Raw genomic sequence first — 23,364 nt, 5'->3', positions numbered from 1 at the left:
ACCTGAGGGGCTTGTGGCGCTGCACCCATGCTCTGAGGGTTGCCTGTGCCATAATAGGCCGCCTGCTGCCGGTAGTACTCCGCCCAGGCGGCACTGTAGTCGGGTTGGCCACCGGCCTGGGTGGCTGGTGCCGCAGAGGCTGGTGCTGCTGCCTGAGGAGCAGCTTGACCTGGGAGTGGAGGGGAAGATTTGATGAGGCACCAAGACAAACTAAATCAGACATTAGCAGCTAATTAATGAATAGACATTTAGTTGAGCTCTACCACACAAGGAAATAGTTTATAAGAAGGGGAACGAACCCACCACTGATCTTTATAAATGGGGGGTCAGAAACCTTCTGCTTTTGTATTGGGAGGCTGTCATAGCAGCGTCTTCACTACAGAAGAGCTGCATGAGGAGAACAGCTGCCCTTCAAATCTAGGTCAGTCACAACAACACCCACCTTGTTTCTTATAGTACTCCTCCCAAGCTTTAGTGTAGTCTTGAGGCTGTTGACTCTGTTGACCTGCAGAGAAAAGACGACACTTTGTCCTTCAGTACATCGTGCCATCACCCGGGATCCGCAACAGCATTCAAAGTATGCAAAGCCCACATACACGTGACAATGTCCAATCAATAGAACGCTGAAGCACACATTGCAGCAATTAAGACAAATATAGCATGTCCAACAGATAATCTTAGAAATAAGACTATTCCTAATCTCAGGAAGTTTGTCCAAAACTCCTTCCAGGAGACATTGAGTATGGTGCAGGAGACATTGAGTATGGTGCAGTCTAAACAGCACAGGCCGTTCTGGGCCAAACCACGTGGAGATGTACTGGAAAAGAACGGCTCCACAACAAGCTTGAAATACTAATCACTCCCACCCAGACAACTGATAGACAAAAGCTGACAGCCTTGTTGCTGTTTAGACTGTCGCATTGTTGGTGTACACTGAGACTAGTCATATACCCATTTTCTTGTAATAATCCTCCCAGGCCTTGGTGTAATCTGCCTGTCCACTCTGACCTGCAGCCTGTGGGTCACCTGTTAAAAAAAACGGTACTTGTAATTATTAAATCCTTCCGAGTAGGTCTTCCTCCACCTGCCTGGGGGGCTGTAATCCTAAATATGGTGGACAATATACCATGTCCCTGGCCTCTTATTGAAAAAGAAAAAGAAAAAAAAGTTTTAAGGTCTGGTAAACTGTTTTGTTTTTTGTCTCCTGGCAACCACAAGAAGGTTTAAGACTAGTCCACTACACTATACTTCTTCCATGCTCATCCACGACTATTACCTTGACCATTGGACTGAGTAGTGCCCGGTGCTCCGCTGGTGGGGGTCATTGGAGCCTGTGGTTGTTGTCCATACTGGGCATAGTAAGCAGCCCACGCTGCAGCATTGGCATCAGCTGCTGCTTTGTCTGAACCCATTGTAGGAAACACAAAAACACTTTCAGAGAAATCTGTCTTTTAGGACATTCAAGGCAAACTACATATCCTGCAGTGTCGGCTACTCACTTGGGTCAGGCTGTCCCTGTTGCCAGTGGGGGTAACCATTGCCCCACCCCTGTGGCTGGTAAGGTGCTGGGGGACCACTTTGGAGGCAGGGGGAATACAAAAAGTTAAGCTTTGCACTTATGAACCACATCAGTTATTGTACTGTATTTACTGTGGTCCTGGGGGTCCCTGATTGTAAGGTCCGGGGTTGTATGGGCCCATGGGAGCTCCAGGGGGTCCTGGTGGTCCGGGAGGACCATGTGGACCTGGACCTCCATGTGGACCAGGGGGACCATGTGGGCCACCCATTGGAGTGACGGGTCCCTGAACAAATACAAAAAAACCAAATGAGACAACATGTACAGATCTATTTCTGATTATACTCTTATGCAGACACTTGTACTTACCCCAATTTTTTCTTCTACCAGCTGTCTGGCATAGTCGATCTGCTGGGGGGAGCCTCTGACTGTAAACATTTTTACGTTTGGATCAGAGTTTGGAGGAGGGTTCCTCTGCAGCTCAATCCTTGCTCCGGACTGTTGGCTGATGCCTTTAATGGTCTCACCGCCTAAGAGAAGTCATCACAACAATAATTTATACCCAACCTTTGCCGTGTCAGAAGGTTCTTAGGTGATTTTACCTTTTCCAATGATGAGGCCAGTCTTCATTGTTGGAACAGTGAAAGTAAACTCCTGCAGGCCACCAGGGGGACCCATGTTCCAATTGCCCTGCCCACGACCCCGGCCTCTTCCGCCACCGTGACCAGGACCACCTCCAGACTGGACGCTCCTCAGCAAGTCGGTAATGATTTCTGCTGCGTGTTGGGCCTGGTCAGGAGGACCCATGATCTGTGCTATCCTGTCTGGTGCACTGCCATCATCTGAAAGGCAGCAAGAAAGATATTAGATGTCATTGATACATTTCTAAACAACTGGTTTCTCCTCAATGTATCTTTAGTCTCAGATCATTTAAGATTAGGTATATCCATCAGTTTGTCAGCGTGGTGCATGAGTTTTCATCATAGACCAATACTTCATCAAAAAGGGAATCCAAGGTGGGTCCTGTAACTCACCTGGTTTGAACTGGATCCTGACCCCAGTGTCACTCTGTATTTTCTTGATCATCTCTCCATTTCTACCAATGACAATTCCAACTGCAAACCGGGGAACAGGAACCTTGGGAGGCAGAGAAAAAATGCATTGACAATTCTGCTGGAAAACAACCACCTGCCTGCCTCAGAAAGAAACCAACTTACGTCCAAGCCTTCCCCTCCTCCTCCTCCGCCGCCACCGCCTCCTCCTCCTCCGCCGCCACCACCTCCTCCTCCTCCTCCCCCTCCTCCGCCGCCGCCTCCACCTCCCCCGACCCTGGAGCCATACTCGCCCCTCTGCTCTCTGAAGCCCTGGTCTCTGATCAGCTCCATCACCATCTCTTTAGCTTGCTATCAAAGACAGTTTCAGTCAGTCTTCACATGGGGAAAAAAAAACTAGCAGCTGCTATCAAGAAGCACAATGACCCACCTGAACTTTGAATGGCTCTCCTGAAATACGAAGAGGTTTGTCTGCGCCTGTGTTTTGGGGGCCATCTTGGATCATGACCATCTTTACTCCGGCTCTTTCCTGCAAAATTGACAAACAAGTGTGTATGAGCTGACAGTACTGGCAACCACATTGGCCTGTTCCATTCCGAACACATACCTGAAGGCTCTTGATTGTCTCGCCTCCCTTTCCAATGACCAGGCCGGCTTTAGTGGAAGGGACCATAATCTCCTGAACTGTCATGCCCGGGCCGTCATTGTGGTGGAATGCTGGGGCTGGCCGTCCCTTCTCAACAATCTCCTGGAGCAACCTCTTTGCCGTCCTATTCGGAAAGGAACGATGATAATGTCACACAAGGAAGCGCAGTATAATAGCATCAAAATACTGCAGAAAGCATTTAGTACTTACTGAATGGATTCTGGTGGTCCTGTCAAGTTCACTGACCTATCAGGCATCCCTCCACTGTCTATAAGGCAGTAATTTGAACATGTAAAAACAAGTTACCCTTCTCTGTTTCAGTGAATGGATCAAATCCAAACATACCAGGAGCGATCTGTATTTTGCATCCAGACTCCTGCTGCAGACGTGATATTTGTTCGCCGCCTCTTCCAATAACTGAAAGAGAATAAAACGCTTTAATGTCACATATTCCATTGTTAACACTGACCAGATACTAGCTAGTACAGGGGTCACCAACGCGGTGCCCGCGGGCACCAGGTAGCCCGTAAGGACCAGATGAGTAGCCCGCTGGCCTGTTCTAAAAATAGCTCAAATAGCAGCCTCTATTTTTTAAATTGTATTTATTTACTAGCAAGCTGGTCTAGCTTTGCCCGACATTTTTAATTCTAAGAGAGACAAAACTCAAATATAATTTGAAAATCCAAGAAAATATTTTAAAGACTTGGTCTTCACTTGTTTAAATAAATTCATTATTTTGTATACTTTGCTTCTTATAACTTTCAGAAAGATAATTTTAGAGAAAAAATACAACCTTAAAAATGATTTTAGGATTTTTAAACAAATATACCTTTTTACCTTTTAAATTCCTTCCTCTTCTTTCCTGACAATGTAAATCAATGTTCAAGTAATTTTTTTTTTATTGTAAAGAATAATAAATACATTTTAATTTAATTCTTCATTTTAGCTTCTGTTTTTTCGACGAAGAATATTTGTGAAATATTTCTTCAAACTTATTATGATTAAAATTCTAAAAAATTATTCTGGCAAAACTAGAAAATCTGTAGAATCAAATTTAAATCTTATTTCAAAGTCTTTTGAATTTCTTTTAAAAAAATGTTTCTGGAAAATCTAGAAGAAATAATGATTTGTCTTTGTTAGAAATATAGCTTGGTCCAATTTTTTATATATTCTAACAAAGTGTAAATTGGATTTTAACCTATTTAAAACATGTCATCAAAATTCTAAAATTAATCTTAATCAGGAAAAATTACTAATGATGTTCCATAAATTATTTTTTTAATTTTTTCAACAAGATTCGAATTAGCTAGTTTTTCTCTTCTTTTTTTCAGTTGAATTTTGAATTTTAAAGAGTCGAAATTGAAGATAAAATATGTTTCAAAATTGAATTGTCATTTTTTTCGTGTTTTCTCCTCTTTTAAACCGTTCAATTAAGTGTAAATATCATTAATTATTAATAACAACATAGAGTTAAAGGTAAATTGAGCAAATTGGCTATTTCTGGCAATTTATTTAAGTGTGTATCAAACTGGTAGCCCTTCGCATTAATCACTACCCAAGAAGTAGCTCTTGGTTTCAAAAAGGTTGGTGACCCCTGTGCTAATAAGTGCTGAATGAACTTACTGAAGCCAACCATTCCATCAGGAACTTTGTACTCTTCGGACACTGCCCTGAGGGATGGAAAAAGGATCAAATTGATTAGCTTATTAGGGCATTGCAGGATGGGGTAACCTGGGTTGTGCCCTACTCAATTAGCTCACCTTGAGGCGCCACCCATTCCTCCCATGGCAGAAAAAGCTGGGGAAAAATGAATTGTAATGAGACGACCAGGCTATAAATACATTTGCAAGGTTACCACTAACTGTTGCTGTCAGTAAACCCACCATCATTGGTTGCCACTTTCTTCGTCTCTGGTTGGTCTGCGACGACATAACATAAGCATCAGTAAGTGTATTAACACCAACTTAACCCCATACACGGGAAATGCCAGCCTTTTCTGAAGTTGTATGACTAAAGGGAGACTGAACCTACATTCCCATTCAGATACTTTTTTTTTACTTATTTAAAAGCTACAATTAATAGTATATTTACTGAGACGCTTTTGCAAATAAACCACACTTCTATGACCCACTTTGCAAATAGGGCTGCAATGATTAAATCGATTAGAGGGAACAAATTGTTTTACTCTGTTGCTTTGAGTAATAAAAATGTATCAAATCCGGACCACAAAAAGTGCCCAGTATTTTAAATACGCGGGTAGTTTCTCACAGAAAGCTTTGGCATGGGCTTGTTGCAATCTGTGTGGCGACGAACAGTGGAGTTTCTTTTAATTATTAAATTATTATTTTATTAATGCACACATGTTAAAAATGCAATTCCAATTATGTGCATTTATAAAAAAAAAAGAATAAAAGGTTGTGGTAAGCAGAAAAATAATTTTGAATATTTGGTCTAAAATACGCATTGAAGCTATTCAGTGCATTTTATCCGATTATTCGAACAAAACTAAATCGATAAATTACTTTACTATTAAAATAAACCGATAGCTGCAGCCCCATTTACACACAAAAAGCAATGATTAAAACCTTAACACATCCTGAGTTTTATAGCACCTTTACAGTGCATCAGAAAATAAAACTTAGTTGTACAACTTAGTATAGACAAACAGTAATGTATTGGGGGCTATAGAAACCCACTCAAAATACTACAGTCCTGCAAAATTTCACCCTATAATGAGTATGTGGCAGGGTTTCCACCAGATTGCCAAGAGACCTGTGGCGGTGGGGGAGTGATCATTATGATGCATACATTTTCTTTAAAAAATAAAATAAAATAAAAGGCTAAAAATGTACACACATTTAAAAACATGTCTGTTACTAGTACGGACATTTTTTTATATATCATTTTGCCCTTTTTTCAATTGTTGCTGTTTATTGTACAATGTAATTTGTTGAGGATATTTCAACTGTCTAGATACTTTTAATGACTTTTTCTTTATTTAAACAACTAGCAATAAATTAATCCTCTTTATGTGGTGTTACTTAAGATTGTACTCATCTTTAAAGACTACTTGTCGCTCCATGTATACCACAAGTCTCTACTGTCCCAAAACACTCCAGATGTCTCTCCTTAAAAGCCAACACCCTCCTCTAATATTTACACAATTTGTACGTGGCTGTCCGCAGGTTTAGCTCTAATGTCTGAAGACAATTGCACTAATCTAGCCTATATCATCATAACATTTGGTTTCGGCAGTTGTGTTGCTGGAGTCAAAGTCCTTTTCAGCGGCCGAATTTTTGGTGCATCACCAGTAAATAGTGCACAAATAAGAGACTATATCTATTCATACTATAACGGTCTGCTGGTGTTCAACGTGTACGTTGCTGTTCATTTTCCCATGATCATGAACACACCATGCCTGAAGTTAAGGGGGAATGACAAAGAATGAGAAAGGAGACAGACATTTCTGAACGAGAGGGAATACGTGTTGGAATTGGGCCTGTTGTTAAAATAAAGCGTGGCAATTAAAGCGTCACACTTTGTGTAACTTCTTTTGGAGGCTACAGGGTTGTTCCCATACCAATAATTTGGTACTGGTACCAAAATGTATATCGATACTTTTCCAAATGAAAGGAAACTACAAAAAATGTCGGGATTGGCTTTATTTTAACAGAAAATCTTACAATACATTAAACATGTGTTTCCTATTGCACTCAAAGAACAATCTTACAAGGTTAAAATATACATAAAAAATGCATTAAAGACATTGGGCTGTTCTTGTAGCACTCAAAGAACAATTTTCCATCCTACAAATAGTCTGCCATAATCAAAGATTAGGTTAGAATGCAACAGACAGTTTATAGTTGCCACTCCTTGTCTGTACTATAAGACAAATACAATTATTAGTAATTACTATAAACAAAAGTATGGATAATGTAAACAGATAAGTCATGTAGCAGGTAAAACACACATTGTTAAAGATAACACAGATTGTAGGAATTTGTCACAAAATTCAGTCATTTCACTAGCATTGGTTGACGCTAATTGGGCGGTTTTAACTCTGCTAATATTTGGCATCAAGTCAAGCAGCTGTGTGCGCGTCTATGTATCTACATGTGTACAGCAGGGGAGCTGGTAAACTTATGAGAGTAGCATGTGTGTTTGCGAGAATGGCAATGTGTTGGCTGAGTGTCATCAGTGAGTGAGTGGGCGAGTAAAGAGGGAGAGGTAGCTTGTGCACTGTGCAGTAGAAGGATGAACATGTCCAGTTGTGTCCTGCAAAACTAATAATAAAGCAACCAGATTGTCACAAATTGGCAGTCTTGTCATTTTGACCCGAAAGCGTAGCTTAGACCTATTGCCGGGTAGAGTGAAGGGTGTTACCCCCAACGAAAACAGCGGCGCTGGAGGGAACGTCTGCCTTGTGCTCCTCAACAACAGCCTGCGTGGGAGCCGAACAGCAGGAAAGGATTAACAACTACATTATTATCGGTCACTCTTTATAAATCCTTGTGCAGATCTGAAAGCTTATTACTTAAAAACATTTAAAGCAAAGGTGGTGATACTAATCGCCACCTTTGGCAAGGTGTGTTTTAAAGCAGTACTTGCAGGGCGGCTCCTCCCTGTTTAAAGCATCACCTTCATCTGTAGTTTTGAAGCCCAAATACCCATATATTGCGCTTCACACACCCTCTTTATTAACCAGCAGAATTGCATTTTTTGCCATTCTTCTTCTCCACGATGTTATTGCTTGTAAGTACTTTGTGTGTGCGTTTTGACACAAGATCGTGTGCCTTGGCTCTTTTATTTTTCCATGGCGGTGCGTCCCGATCGATTACATTAAGGATAACCCCTGTATACTATTATTACGGCTGGACGATTGTGACAAAAATAATAATCATTCATTATTTTGAAAACATGAGTATCTGTTGTACCACCAAAACTCAACTTTAAATATAGTTTAAAAACTGGATATAAATTAGTAACAAAGATAACAGCAATAACAATAAATTTAAACAATGGCAAAATTTTAAATTTTTCAGTTTGTTTTAACTCAGCTTACCTTTTAAACCTTTTTACCACCATAGTGTGTACTTTTTCTGTTAAATAAAATTTAACAAAATGTTTGTTAATAAATGCAAAAATCATTACACTTATTGGGGCAATACATTTTTGACCAATATTTTAGGTCAAAGCATAATAATTGTATAAATGTATCAATAAGTGTTTTAAGTACATTATGCTTGTGTATGGTACTTTTTTGAAACCGCAGTCAGACCAGATGTGGCGCACCGCACTATTATTGGGAAGGAGGGGAAGTGTGCTGTGCAGTTCTCAGCTTGACAAGTAAAGAGGCGACTTGAGGCCAAAAAAATTGAAAGTCTTTCAACTTGCGACCACTGTAGACTAATATAACTTCCACAATGTCATAACTTATGTGCTTATGGATTTTTCCTGCTAGTTTTAGTTTCGTAATTTAGTAACTGTTTCAAGTGGTCGTCTCAAAATTGTTTAGTTCAGGACAGCCAGCGTTTGTGTTGGGGATAAGTGAGCGCTACCGGACAAATTTTCTTGAATAGATGTCTCTTCTCACAATGACAACATTTCACTTATTTTTATATCAACTTCCCTGATATTATTACGGATTCAATTTTATTGGCCAATTATGTGACTCTGTCCGCAGTTGCATGAACCCAGAAATTACATGCCTTACTTCTATTGAATTTAGTGATTATTGATTAGCCATACTCACATTGTGTCAAGTGAAAATAGCAACCATGGTGAGATCCCAAACTTCTGTTTCACTGTAACAAACTCCGGAATTTGCATGCACGATGCAGGACCCATTAATCGTTTTTTTCCAATTATTATATTTTCAAAATCGCGACAAGCCATCATCGAAATCGAATTTCGATTTGTCCAGTCCTAACATTTATGCTGTCTGTATTAGCATTTTAGGCAAAGTATAAGACCAGCTATTTTCCTAAAAAATGTGAAAGAGAACATGTTTGTGACGCTGCCTTGCTGCTCCCTCCCATTGGTTAAAGGCCTACTGAAACCCACTACTACCGACCACGCAGTCTGATAGTTTATATATCAATGATGAAATCTTAACATTATAACACATGCCAATACGGCCGGGTTAACTTATAAAGTGACATTTTAAATTTGCCGCTAAACTTCCGGTTCGAAACGCCTCTGAGGATGACGTATGCGCGTGACGTAGCCCGACGAACACGGGTATGCCTTCCACATTGAAGCCAATATGAAAAAGCTCTGTTTTCATTTCATAATTCCACAGTATTCTGGACATCTGTGTTCGTGAATCTGTTTCAATCATGTTCATTGCATTATGGAGAAGGAAGCCAAGCAAGCAAAGAAGAAAGTTGTCGGTGCGAAATGGACGTATTTTTCGAACGTAGTCAGCCACAACAGTACACAGCCGGCGCTTCTTTGTTTACATTCCCGAAAGATGCAGTCAAGATGGAAGAACTCGGATAACAGAGACTCTAACCAGGAGGACTTTTGATTTGGATACACAGACGCCTGTAGAGAACTGGGACAACACAGACTCTTACCAGGATTACTTTGATTTGGATGACAAAGACGCAGACGTGCTACTGTGAGTATGCAGCTTTGGCTTTTTTTTGCGTATGTACGTAACTTTTTTAAAATATATAAGCTTTATGAACCTTGGGTTAGGTGAACGGTCTTTTGGGCTGAGTGATTGTGTGTGTTGATCATGTGTTTGAATTGTATTGGCGTGTTCTATGGAGCTAGGAGCTAGCAGAGGAGCTAGGAGCTAGCATAACACGTACCGTACCGTAAGTGCGCGTCACGTACGTAACTTTTTAAAAATATATAAGCTTTATGAACCTTGGGTTAGGTGAACGGTCTTTTGGGCTGAGTGATTGTGTGTGTTGATCGGGTGTTTGAATTGTATTGGCGTGTTCTATGGAGCTAGGAGCTAGCAGAGGAGCTAGGAGCTAGCATAACAAACACGCAGGTGTTATTATGCAGGATTAATTTGTGGCATATTAAATATAAGCCTGGTTGTGTTGTGGCTAATAGAGTATATATATGTCTTGTGTTTATTTACTGTTGTAGTCATTCCCAGCTGAATATCAGGTACCGTGAGTATGCAGCCTTGGCTGCTAAACATTCGATAACTTGACCGTATGTGCGCGTCACGTACGTAACTTTTTAAAAATATATAAGCTTTATGAACCTTGGGTTAGGTAAACGGTCTTTTGGGCTGAGTGATTGTGTGTGTTGATCAGGTGTTTGAATTGTATTGGCGTGTTCTATGGAGCTAGGAGCTAGCAGAGGAGCTAGGAGCTAGCATAACAAACACGCAGGTGTTTTTATGCAGGATTAATTTGTGGCATATTAAATATAAGCCTGGTTGTGTTGTGGCTAATAGAGTATATATATGTCTTGTGTTTATTTACTGTTGTAGTCATTCCCAGCTGAATATCAGGTCACCCCCGGCTCTCACAGCATCTTCCCTATCTGAATAGCTTCAACTCCCCACTAGTCCTTCACTTGCACTTTACTCATCCACAAATCTTTCATCCTCGCTCAAATTAATGGGGAAATTGTCGCTTTCTCGGTCCGAATCTCTCTCACTTCATGCGGCCATCATTGTAAACAATAGGGAACTTTGCGTATATGTTCAACTGACTACGTCACGCTACTTCCGGTAGGTGCAAGCCTTTTTTTTATCAGATACCAAAAGTTGCAATCTTTATCGTCGTTGTTCTATACTAAATCCTTTCAGCAAAAATATGGCAATATCGCGAAATGATCAAGTATGACACATAGAATAGATCTGCTATCCCCGTTTAAATAAAAAAAATTCATTTCAGTAGGCCTTTAATATGTATTAACAAAACCTCCAAGTTGAGGAGATCTTACCCCATGTGGAGGAGTTCAAGTACCTCAGACTCTTGTTCACGAGTGAGGGAAGAGTGGATCGTGAGATCGACAGGCGGATATAATAATGTGTTACTTCCATGACTGTATATATTGGTATCGGTTGATATCGGTAATTAAGAGTAGGACAATATTGGCAAAAAAGCCAATATCGGACATCCCTAATTGGTACAATTCATATTTTCACGATGCAGGCCAATGCTAGTAACATACCATATTTTTCGGAGTATAAGTCGCACCAGCCGAAACTGCACAATAAAGACGGAAAAAAACATAAGTCGCATTTTTGGGGGAAATTTATTTGATAAAACCCAACACCAAGAATAGCCATTTGAAAGGCAATTTAAAATGTCTAAAGAATAGTGAACAACAGGCTGAATAAGTGTACGTTATATGACGCATAAATAACCAACTGAGAACGTGCCTGGTATGTTAACGTAACATATTATGGTAAGAGTCATTCAAATAACTAACATATAGAACATGCTATACGTTTACAAAACAATCTGTCACCTCTTAATCGCTAAATCCCATGAAATCTTATACGTCTAGTCTCTTACGTGAATGAGCTAAATACTATTATTTGATATTTTACGGTAATGTGTTAATAATTTCACACATAAGTCGCTCCAGAGTATAAGTCGCACCCCCGGCCAAACTATGAAAAAAACGGCGACTTATAGTCCGAAAAATACGCTATTACCACCTTTTAGAACAAACATGACCATGCTTATGGGTTGAGGTGTAAGAAGTTAAGCAATTCGTTTAATTACCATTTAATAACCACTACAACATTCACAAGGCAAGCATCATTGTTAACAAAACTTGCATTGGATTCGATTTGAGCCACTGACCGATATTCAGGTTAGGCATTGGTAAATACCCACCCGCGTCCTCCAAGGGCCTTTTCTGGCCCCCGTAGCCGAAATCACCCGATGGGGGTGCTGCAACTCCATCGCCGCCTATTTTCGCTGCGATCTGAAACACACCAAAAAACAGACAAAATATAAACTTCGCCGTAGCACGTTCTTTGATGTAGCAGTGTGGGGCAGACATGCAGGCTGTGGCCTTGTGCTGCTCTCCTATCCGGAAGTCTGAAGCAACAAAGGAATGACCGTCAGGTCGCATTGGCGCTGCCTGGATTATTTACACGCACATAGTAAACACACATATAGCTAGTATTGGGGTATGTGTGTGGCTAGATAAGTCGAATATTTACAGTCGCGTTGTATGTGTTTGACTTTTACAGTATTTGCTGGCGTGGGGTCACGCCACGCTAACATCGCGAGCTAACTAGCTTAGCTCAAGGCGAGGTCGCCAGTAGGAAAAAGAAAAAAAAACCTAGAACTCGACTAAATCCGCCATTCACACGACAAAAACGGAGTTAAGACCCAACATAAACGTTGTAGTAGCGTCCTTACCTGTCGCGCCCTCTGAAGCGCGTCTTTAAAAGCATCATTCATTCCGCCACCAGACGACGGCGGTGCCACGCTGCTGTAGTCGGACATATCTGGTGCTCTTCACCTCCGCGGCGCTACAAGATGGCGGTTTACATACGCGGGAGGATGACGCTTCCATACAGGAGGAGGAGGAAGGGGGGGTGGCTGTCTCGCGATACTTGGGTGCCCGTGACGTCATTCTACGATAGTTTGGTTTCTTCCTAGTTTTCATTGATAAGAAACTTTACTAAATTTAACTAATTAAAATTAATTTAAAATTAAACTAATTAAAATTAAATTAAAATTAAACTTTGCAGCTGAGTGTGAAACGACTGGGATGAGAATCAGCACCTCCAAGTCTGAGTCCATGGTTCTCGCCCGGAAAAGGGTGGAGTGCCATCTCTGGGTTGGGGAGGAGATCCTGCCCCAAGTGGAGGAGTTCAAGTACCTCGGAGTCTTGTTCACGAGTGAGGGAAGAGTGGATGGTGAGATCGACAGGCGGATTGGTGCGGCGTCTTCAGTAATGCGGACGCTGTATCGATCCGTTGTGGTGAAGAAGGAGCTGAGCCGGAAGGCAAAGCTCTCAATTTACCGGTCGATCTACGTTCCCGTCCTCACCTATGGTCATGAGCTTTGGGTTATGACCGAAAGGACAAGATCACGGGTACAAGCGGTAGATAGGGTGAGAAGCTCTGCCATCCGGGGGGAGCTCAAAGTAAAGCCGCTGCTCCTCCACATGGAGAGGAGCCAGATGAGATGGTTCGGGCATCTGGTCAGGATGCCACCCGAACGCCTCCCTAGAGAGGTGTTTAGGGCACGTCCGACCGGTAGGAGACCCCAGGGAAGACCCAGGACACGTTGGGAAGACTATGTCTCCCGGCTGGCCTGGGAACGCCTCGGGATCCCCCGGGAAGAGCTGGACCGAGTGGCTGGGGAGAGGAAAGTCTGGGCTTCCCTGCTTAGGCTGCTGCCCCCGCGACCCGACCTCGGATAAGCGGAAGAAGATGGATGGATGGATGGATGGATGGACGTAAAATTAAACTAAAAACACAATTTCCCCCAAAAAAATGTATTAACTCGCTGGAATATAAAGACAATATAACATACATCCATAAACGTGGATGCATATGCAAAAAGTGCAATACATTTATCGTTACAGTAATCTATTTATTTATATCTGCACCTTATTGCTTTTTTATCCTGCACTACCATGAGCTAATGCAGACCTGGGCAAATTAAGGCCCGTTAAGCTTTTCAGTCTGGCCCACCGGACATTCCCAAATAATTTTTTTTTAGATCTTCAAGATGGAAAGTGTAGCTGCCATTATGATGTGCAGTCATGTTTTCTAATCACCGTTAATCTTCAACTATACAAAGTATTTCAATGGTTGGAATCTGCGCTTATGGATGATATACCAGTTACTATGGTAATCTACGTCACAGCAGCTCAGACGAGGCACCAAGCAGTGTGGGCGGGAAGCGTTTCCACAGACGCGGAAGGAGCTTTTCACAACAAAGTTCTAAAGCTTAGTGATATATCAGATTGTAGGTGGGTTTATTTTGTACCCTTCGCGCTCATATTTCACTGTTTGTTGCATTTTTGTTGCGTTTCACTTGATTGTAAAATATGTCGATCGAAAGGGGGTGTGACATTCATATTTTGTCAATATTCAATGTTTTATCGTTCATAGAAAAATGTAAAATTCCATTTTTTTAAGGCAGTCTGTCATAACGTTTTTAGCATTCAATCAGACATTATTGTGAAGTTTTGTATTAGTGTCCCTAAAAATAGATATACCCGGCCCCCAGACACATTTTTTTCTCTAATTGTGGCCCCCGAGTCAAAATAATTGCCCAGGCCTGAGCTAATGCAATGAAATTTCGTTCTTATCTGTACTGTAAAGTTCAAATTTGAATGACAATAAAAAGGAAGTCTAAGTCTAAGTCTCTAAATACCCCTCAAAATACCATAATTTATGTCACCACATGACCACGGCTGAAACACACCTGTGCACTACTGGGCATTGAATCACCTCACCAGTGTACAAAATATATTTCGGCACATTGAAAAAATCCATGAACCTGGATCAGCATTTAAAACATACCTTACATCAATGTTTTTCAACCACTAGTATGCCGTGAGATATTGTCTGGTGTGCCGTGGGAAATTTTGCAACTTCACCTAATTGGTCCCAAAAATTTTTTTTTTGCAAATCAATAATTATAATCTGCAAATAATGTGCCGTTAACGAGTGTCTGTGCTGTATAGAGATCGGCAGGTTAACCATGTAATACTCCACGTCAGTAGGTGGCAGCAAGTAGTTCATTGCTTTGTAGAAGTCAGAACGCGTCGAGGATGGTTTGTCATGATCCCAATATGCAGAGCACAGCGGCGTGCAGGTAAAATGGTATGCAATGATTAAACCAAAAATGAACAAAAGGGAAAGGAAAAGTCACTGAAGCTTAGGGATGGCAATGCAAAACGAAAGCAAAACTGAACTTGCGACACGGTAAACAAAAACAGAATGCTGGACGACAGCAAAGACTTACAGCGTGTGGAGCGGAGATGGCGTCCACAAAGTACATCCGTACATGACATGACAATCAACAATGTCCCCACAAAGCAGGATAGCGTACGCACAACTTAAAATAGTCCCGATTGCTAACACAAAGCAGGTCAGGCAATAGCACTCAAAGGAAGGCGTGAAGCTGCGACAGGAAAACTAACAACAAAACAGGAAGGAAGGGTCACCAAAATAACAGCGCAAGACAGGAACTAAAGCACTACACACAGGGAAACAACAACGGACTCAAAATAAGGCACGACGACCTGGTGGAGTTTCATTTTTGAACCTTTTCTGCTGGTGGTGTGCCTCCGTATGTTTTTTTAATGAAAAAAATGTGCCTTGGCTCAAAAAAGGTTGAAAAACACTGCCTTACATGATACTTGGGTGCACGTGTCGTCATTCTACGATAGTTTGTTTTTCATGTGTTTTTTCCTAGTTTTCATTGATAAGAAACTTTATTGCCCTTGGTGGGAAATTAAGTTACGCCATGCAGCAAGAAACAACACAAACATAGACACTAACATATACATGACTACATGTCAGCATGTACTGTAATCAGCGGCGGCCTGTGAGTTTCCCACCTAGGCCTTCAGTGATGTCCTACTTAGTCCGACTTTAATAAATACCCCCCAAAATACCATAATTTATGTCACCACGTGACCACAGCTGGAACACACTTGTGCACTACTGCGCATTGAATCACCTCACCGGTGTACAAAATATATTTCGGCACATTTAAAAATCCATGAACCTGCATCAGCATTTAAAACATACCTTACATGCTACAGTCAAAATCAAAATAATTGTAAAGAACATATTAAATGTGGAAAAATAAATAAATAAAATATTTGAACTTTTTCTTTGTGAGTTAAAAAAGGTGAGAATTGGTGATTTCTCTGTTGTCTGGGTATGGCTCGGGTGCCCCTTTCTGCTTTTTGCAAATTACAACTTGTGATTGGATTCTCACTTGGGAGTGACAAGTGAAAATCCAATCACAGTCACGTTTAGCGTAAGGCCACCTGAATGGGCTACTGTCAACAACTCGGGATCTGATCGGCTATCGCAACTGTCTATCCGGCAGAATTCATACAGCGCTGGCCACAAGCTGGCTGAATTCTGATTGGATAAAAGCTCGAACGTAAAAACAAGCAACACTGGAGCCTAATAAGACGTGAAGAGAATATGATGAAAAGTTTATGGAAAGTAGATTAAAATTAACTTTTATTAATCTATTATCATGATTTATGTTAACGGCACACCACTGACTGTAATGCACTTTTATGAGGGATGACCATGAATTCATACCATGACCGACTTAAACAAGTTGAAAAACTTATTCGGGTGTTACCATTTAGTGGTCAATTGTACAGAATATGTACTGAACTGTGCAATCTACTAATAAAAGTTTCAATCAATCAATCAATGAGATGAAAAAAAATGACCCCACACAGTGGAGAGCTGTTGTCTTTAGTTCATGGAAATATCTGGAGCTATTTACACTAAATACATATACACTTAAACACCTAATGACACCTGACTCCTGAATACCTAAACTAAGACTATACCTAAACAATTACACAATCACTCTGCAACAACATTTACATTAAAAAACAACAACTATAGAGTGCTTCTGGTACAGTTGCATAAGTTTTAAAGTTGAAATCAAGATCATCCAATGCGGCTGATCTGAGTGAGCACCCATTCATTTCCTTCTCGAGAAACGTAAACCGCCAAATCTCAGGTTTCTGCCAAGGAAAAAACATTTTCAAAAGTTTTTGTCAATGTGAAATTAATTAAGGCGCAAGGAACAGCCCTGACGAAGCTGGCTCCCATCCCATTGTAGTATCCCCTCAGTCCGTGGCTTTGATAAATCCCGAGAAGGCCTTGCAGTATGCTCGAATTGGCATGCGACTGTGAGGAAAATGCTGAAAACAAACAAGACGGCTGGTGGTGAAATTGTCTAAAAATGTCCGAAGTCTAAAGTGGACGCTTGTACCTTTTGCTTGCTGCTGCGTTCTTATGACTGCCAGAGGGTAACTGGACATTTGCCCACTAGCAAAGGCCACAAAACTGAAGAAGAACAGCCCGGAGTCGCTGCTGTAGGCTGGATCGCTCCGGGCCCAGTTCATGATAGACTGACGGTGACATAAAGAAATATAAATAATGATCTTTCTATGTTGGATGTTGGTCTCACCTGATGGACGGCACACTCCACGCCTGCGTAAGGGATCATGCAGAGGATGCTGGGTTTGAAGCCCCTGTAAAACGAGGTCAGGGACTCGTCCTTGTAGATGGAGCGGGCGCACGCCATCACACCATGATAGGTGCCCACTCGCTGCAGGTTGAGTCTCACTTTCAACACCTGTTGGTCAAATATTTATATTCATTATATAATGTAAGCAATGAATGGAGGACTTATTGCATAGCAGGATATCATAGCAGTCCTTGGATACAAAGCAAATATGACGCCATAACAAAGTGCATCAGTGTCCCGTCGTCTTTGATCTTTTTGTTGGAAAATGTCTAAACTACCAGCTTGAAAGCTGACGTAAACATGGACTGTGATACCTCCAAAGGGTAGAAGACCGCGTGAGCGACAGCACCAGACACACAACCCAAGCCAAAACGCTGCTGGACACTCAGATTCTTCTGACTTCTGTCCTGCATGGACACCTTCATCTGGTCCCAGGAAAAAAGCTCATTAGAATCCGGACATATCAGAATCAGCTTACTTGACCATGTATGTTTAACACACAAGGAATTTGACTTGGTAGACTATGCTGTCTTTGTTTTCATAAAGTGACGTTAGAATATGACTGGTGGGGGGGTGATGTGGCACCTGGGCGTATATGAGACACTGAAGTGTGGACTGCGGCGTTCCCTTCAGCACATTGACGGCGTTGCCTTGCCACATGGAACGAAGGCCACCAGACCGAATCTCCTGGAAGCCTCGAGAGAAGGCTTTGGATCCATAAAACTACAAAATACAACAAAATGTTTGGTGAAGTTTTATGTCCCAGATCAAAGAACTCTATAAGGTCTCTCACCTGCAGTTGGGTCTTGAGGCGGTCGATGGGAGCTGTGGCGGTTCGGGATACAGCATCAGCCAATCCCGCACCAAGAACAAACTTTCTCCACGCACCAACGTCGGAATTCTCCTCGGGAAATTCGATGGCCAAAGCTCGGCTCTCGCCAACGTCGAAGACCTGCATGCCAACAAACTCATTAAGTGGATGCTGACCATTGAGCGTTAACAGCAACAACATTGCTCGATGGTGTGTCTCGTTCCTGACAGGTGTGATATTATTTTCTCGCGTGAAAAGGCTTATAAATATTGGGACTTTTTGGCAGAAGATCATGTAAAGAAAGCAACAATGTCAGTCATGTCTTAAAGTGCTTACTAAACATGCAGTCCAATTCTGCTGACGTGGTCACAGCCACCCGAAGGTTTTTGTTAATTCATCCACTTATTTTTACGCTTTTTATAGTAATACCTCAACTTAAAAGTGTTTTGAGACAATAGCTGTCTCTCGGCTAACTGTTATACGTTTGTATCTGATATACTGCAGCAACAGTACCAAGCAGAGATGGAACCTGTCACGATGCTCTCCACCACACCTCTGTCAAAGGTTCTGAGGATGCTGGTGGGAAAAGAAGCTTGTTTCAGCTTCCTCAAAAAGTACAGTCTCTGCTCGGCCCATTTTGTGATCTTAAGAGTATTATCATTCCATTTGAGGTCCTGTGTGATCTGCAATCCGAGAAACCTGATGCTCTTCACTCCATCCACAGCGGAGCCGCTGATGCTGATAAGGGGGAAGCTCGGGCTGCGACTTTCAGAACTCCACGATCATCTCTTTTCTTTTTTTCTGTATTGAGCACCAGGTAGTTCTCCTTGCACCAGCCCCCCCAGGTTTTCGACTTATTTTCCGTACATGGATTAGTCATTTTCACAAATGAGTCCGATCACTGCGGTGTCATCCGCAAATTTGATACGGTTCCCCTCGTATCTTGATGCACAGCCGTGTGTTAGCAGCGTAAACAGCCGTGGACTGAGTACACAGCCTTGAGATCCAGTGCTCAACGTAATGGAGTTAGAGATGTTTTTCCCAACACGGACAGACTGTGGTATCCCTTTCAGGAATTCCGAAATCCAAAGAAATGTGGCGGTATTCAGGCCATTTAGGAGAAGTTTCTCCATTAGTCTCTGGGTTATGTGTTGAACGCTGAGCTTGCACTCGGTGGTGACTGAGTGCAAGATGGTGGATATTGTATCCTCTGTGGAGCGGTTGGGACGATAAGCAAAGTGGAGCGGGTCAAGTAACGCTGGGAGGCTGGCTTTGATGTGTGGTTTGATAAACCGTTCAAAAGACTTCATCACAATTAGGGTCGAGGCGACGGGACGGTAATAATTCCGAAAGGATACATCTGATCTCTTTGCCACTTGCAACTATGATGGACGTTTTGAAGCATCTAAGGACGATGGCCTGTCTGAGGGAGATGGTAAAAATGTCAGTCATAACGTCTGCCAGCTAGCCAGCACAGACTTTGAACACCAGTCCTGGAATGTTATTGGGGGCTGCTGCTTTTCTCGTGTCATTCCTGTCTATAGGTCCTCCGAGTGTCAGCTGCATCTATGGTGAGAGCTGGTCCAAGATGTGGTGGAGAATGAATAATTCCCCCTCTGCTTTTTGGGTTTGAAGCTTGAAATTGTGCAAAGAAATTGTTAAGCCTGTCTGGAAGAGAAATGTTGTCATCGTTTACCAGTTGCCTGGACTTGTACTTTGTCAGTGCTTGGCCTCTCTGACACATTTGTCTGGTGTTCCTAGTATTTTCTTTGCACATGTGCATTTTGCTACATTGACCCCCTTTGAGAGCGCAGACCTAGCCTGTCCTCTGGCCTGAAGGCTGCATCTGGAGCTGTCAGCAGCGAGTGCACCTTTGTGGTCATCCAAAGTTTACGGTTGCCATGACGTGCAGTGAAGGTCTTTACAACAGTAGCCACATGTACATGGACAACATCTATTTAATCGGATCATCGTTCGGATTAGAATGTTACTGTGTACATGGACCCTGAAAAAAATGATCTGATTATGACATGCATTTTCATGCATCACACCTTAAATCGGAATGCTTTACTTTGACATGCGCAGATCGTAACATGAACGGAAAGTTGTGTTATTTGTGCTACGGCGCCATCGTTTGGACGAGTTTGCTCATTGCTGGTGCTGAAAAAGCAGCAACAATCATGGCTTTGTGCATTTCTGCTTGTCCGAAATTATCACTGTATTTATTTATAATTTTTCACCTTTTGTTCACTACTTTTGTTTTACCTCTCTTTTTGAAATGGAGCTGTTCTGTGCTTTTTATGTTGTGATTATGCACGAGTTGCGGCGCATCTTTATGTTACGACATTCTGTGTATGTGTTTGAGGCTGGCAGTTAGCACTTGGAGTAGCTGTAATGTCGTGAATAAAACAGCCAGTTAAGACGAGAACTGGATCCCTTCTTTTATTGTTACATCGACACATGACACTAGTTTTAGTCTAGTTTTAAAGCAACAAAGTCAGCAGCATATAACGCTACGTCTGTACATGTTGAATGGGGGAGACATAAGCAAGACAATCGCTTCATTCCGAGACTATTAAATGTAGTCCCCGCTCCACCACCAGTATAACTCACATCAAAGACATGCGCAGTAAGGATAATTTCAACCCAAATTTCGGAAGATGTGTTTTCATGTGCTACAATCTGAATGACTCTGGGCATAAATCACCCGTCTCGATCGGAATTAAATTTTGATCCGAATGTCTGTGATCGGGTCAGAATATTCCAAATGGCGTGTTTACATTAAGCATTTTTATTCCGGTTAGGCTTTTAATCCGATTTAATGTAACCATGTGCATATATAGTGACATCCTCTGTGCACCTAGCAATGTAGCTAGTTAGTAACTCCGTCACTGAACCAATTAAGCTCATAAGTTGAGGTACTACTGTATATCGACCTGTCAGGCGGACATGTTTCAGCCTTTATTCACTGTTTTTGTGTGTTAAATCACCAAAATGATTCCCGAGCGCGGCCACCGCTGCTGCTCACTGCTCCCCTCACCTCCCAGGGGGTGGAACAATCGGATGGGTCAAATGCAGAGGGTATTTTCCACCACACCTAGTGTGTGTGTGACTACCAGTGGTACTTTAACTTTACCAGACTGTGTTTCCACGAAGACACCAACTCCCCGATGGTGTCCACAGGCTTGAAGATGACATGCTGCAAGAATTCGTCCCAATCCACCGTCATGGAATTGTCCGTGTCCATCCTGTTTTTGAAGAAAGACAAATGTTACGTGCAATTGTCCTCGCTTTGTTGTATCACCCAATAGATGGCATTTGTCAGCTAAAAGTGGTCAACATAGCACTTGAAAGTTAACTTTTGGAACAATTTCCCTTGTGGATCAATAAAGTTGGTCTAAACTAGTGTATAGTTATTAGTATTTTGTGCAAAGTGGCACAAGTTGTCCATGCATTGCATCTGCAGTCAAAAAAATGACGTGAGGTTGAATAATAATGATTCATTCTATTATTCATATAATTTTTAGTGGCCTTTTACACATTCAGTGAATGTAAAACTAACAAAATACGCCGTTATGAGGTGCAAAGAAATCTTACATTTGTATTACTTTTTTGGCATTGGCCTTTGAAATGAGCACTCCTAACTCCTTAAACAAACATATGATGTCCTCCTGGTCAATCACTCCTAATCAGAAAAGAGACGCACAAAAATTATTGTATGCAACGCACCAGACAATGAATATGACAACAAACTCAGGTACACCTGCACGATCGAATGAGATGTGACACCTGAACCGTGTCAAACATTCAGCTTGTAAAAAATACATTAGTCACCAGTTGATAATGTTTATTGTTGCGGTTGGTTGAATTTTTGACGCAGCTCTTGATTGGTTCTCATTGGAAGTGCAGGTATATTTGTGGCCCATGAGTATATTTCACACAGTGAAAATAACATTTTGTTTAACGGCGGCATGTCAAACGCATTCTCATTTTCACTTACCACACTTGTTCTTGTCCAGGTGATTAAAGTAAATTTTCCAGTTCTTCTCTCTGTCTGTCATGTAGCTGAGAAACTCACCATAGTCCAGCACACCATTTTTGTCATTGTCATAGGAATCAATTACATGCTAGGAGAAAGAGAGCGAGAGAGAGCGAGAGAAAGATAAATCTTGATGGAGGCCTGGAGAACAATGCCACCATCCATCATCCTACCTGCACCTTGGCATCTGCCGCCACGATGCCATGCTTGCTCATTTCTCTGTGGAGCTCTGTAAGCGAGATGAACCCATCTTTGTTCCTGTCCAATTTGACGAATAAACCACGGAACTGATCCATTTGGGCTGATTACTGCACTGCAGACCTGCTCCGGTGCTGACTCACTGCTAGTGGACCACCACCAGCGAAACAGCAGCATCCTCAACAACAGCAGCACTGCGTGTCGAAGGGAGGAAACGGTATTGCCTTCTGGATACAGCAGGTGGCGCTGTAATTGCACCATCGTTTCTCGTCTGATGCAAACTTCAATTTTCATACTGTAAATGGGAATGAAACATATACATATATTTATAGTACTCTCTAATACGACACATAAATTGTGCACTAGTACAGTGTGGCTTAAACTGCCAGTGGTGATATAATATAATAGAATTAGTGGGATTAAATAAATTATCTTCTTTCCACTTCCTTCCAGGCAAAACTGGACCATCATGCTTCATACTGTACATTACCTTTTGCATTATATTAATTTATATCATTACGTGTTGTCTACCTTGTACTTTTTTTATGTAATTGCCTGCAATAATTAAATTAAAAAAAATAAAAAAATAAAAATTAAAAAAAGAATAGAATATTCTTTATTGTCATCAAACATGAGAGCATGACGAAAATACAGCTAGGCGGCACTCCGGGTAGGTGCTGTTGAAATACAATAGAAACAATAAAAATATTTAAATACCAGAAACTTGAGCAGCAGAAATACCGTGAAAAACATAGTACAATATATGGATTAATCAATGGCCCAAAGGTAAAACTGTTTTTAAAAACTGTGGTTTAAAAAAAATAAAAATCGATGTCTGTTTATTTTTCACCAAGTTGATGTGCAAACTGGAATCCAGTTCAGTATAGCACTTTATTCGTGCTTGACA

At 41.6% G+C, this 23,364-nt stretch overlaps 2 protein-coding genes across 3 annotated transcripts in view; both read right to left on the bottom strand.

Moving 5' to 3' along the window:
* Window positions 1–12,728, bottom strand: part of fubp1 (far upstream element (FUSE) binding protein 1) — a 36,468-nt gene extending 23,740 nt beyond the window's left edge. Inside the window, exons 1-20 of the mRNA XM_062023272.1 lie at window positions 12,571–12,728; window positions 12,004–12,127; window positions 5,098–5,133; window positions 4,975–5,011; window positions 4,838–4,884; window positions 3,560–3,631; window positions 3,425–3,482; window positions 3,176–3,338; window positions 2,999–3,097; window positions 2,835–2,919; window positions 2,734–2,747; window positions 2,551–2,653; window positions 2,119–2,358; window positions 1,886–2,046; window positions 1,651–1,802; window positions 1,500–1,576; window positions 1,277–1,402; window positions 952–1,026; window positions 443–505; window positions 3–169 (exon numbers count right to left, since the gene is read on the bottom strand). Of these exons, the coding sequence (XP_061879256.1) occupies window positions 3–169; window positions 443–505; window positions 952–1,026; window positions 1,277–1,402; window positions 1,500–1,576; window positions 1,651–1,802; window positions 1,886–2,046; window positions 2,119–2,358; window positions 2,551–2,653; window positions 2,734–2,747; window positions 2,835–2,919; window positions 2,999–3,097; window positions 3,176–3,338; window positions 3,425–3,482; window positions 3,560–3,631; window positions 4,838–4,884; window positions 4,975–5,011; window positions 5,098–5,133; window positions 12,004–12,127; window positions 12,571–12,657 (1,986 nt within the window). The 5' untranslated portion in view covers window positions 12,658–12,728. The remainder of the gene's footprint in view (window positions 1–2; window positions 170–442; window positions 506–951; window positions 1,027–1,276; window positions 1,403–1,499; window positions 1,577–1,650; window positions 1,803–1,885; window positions 2,047–2,118; window positions 2,359–2,550; window positions 2,654–2,733; window positions 2,748–2,834; window positions 2,920–2,998; window positions 3,098–3,175; window positions 3,339–3,424; window positions 3,483–3,559; window positions 3,632–4,837; window positions 4,885–4,974; window positions 5,012–5,097; window positions 5,134–12,003; window positions 12,128–12,570) is intronic.
* A 3,681-nt stretch (window positions 12,729–16,409) lies between these two features.
* On the bottom strand, window positions 16,410–22,635 carry slc25a24l (solute carrier family 25 member 24, like). 2 transcript variants are annotated; one of them, XM_062023606.1, is made up of 10 exons: window positions 22,433–22,635; window positions 22,221–22,347; window positions 21,818–21,905; window positions 21,357–21,468; window positions 18,203–18,361; window positions 17,995–18,132; window positions 17,724–17,834; window positions 17,350–17,517; window positions 17,152–17,290; window positions 16,410–17,080 (listed from the first exon to the last, which is right to left on the bottom strand). In XM_062023606.1, exons 1-10 carry the CDS (start codon window positions 22,553–22,555, stop codon window positions 16,893–16,895), a joined length of 1,353 nt encoding a protein of 450 aa, XP_061879590.1. In that variant the 5' UTR covers window positions 22,556–22,635; the 3' UTR covers window positions 16,410–16,892. The 2 variants fall into 2 exon arrangements, with proteins under 2 accessions (XP_061879590.1, XP_061879591.1); XM_062023607.1 differs by having other exon boundaries at window positions 22,439–22,635.
* Between the last annotated feature and the right edge of the window lie 729 nt (window positions 22,636–23,364).

The sequence above is a fragment of the Entelurus aequoreus genome, linkage group LG16 (assembly GCF_033978785.1).
Source record: "Entelurus aequoreus isolate RoL-2023_Sb linkage group LG16, RoL_Eaeq_v1.1, whole genome shotgun sequence".
Taxonomy (NCBI): Eukaryota; Metazoa; Chordata; class Actinopteri; order Syngnathiformes; family Syngnathidae; genus Entelurus; species Entelurus aequoreus.
Note: the sequence above shows the minus strand (reverse complement) of the source record. Positions and strands in the feature narration are given on the sequence as shown.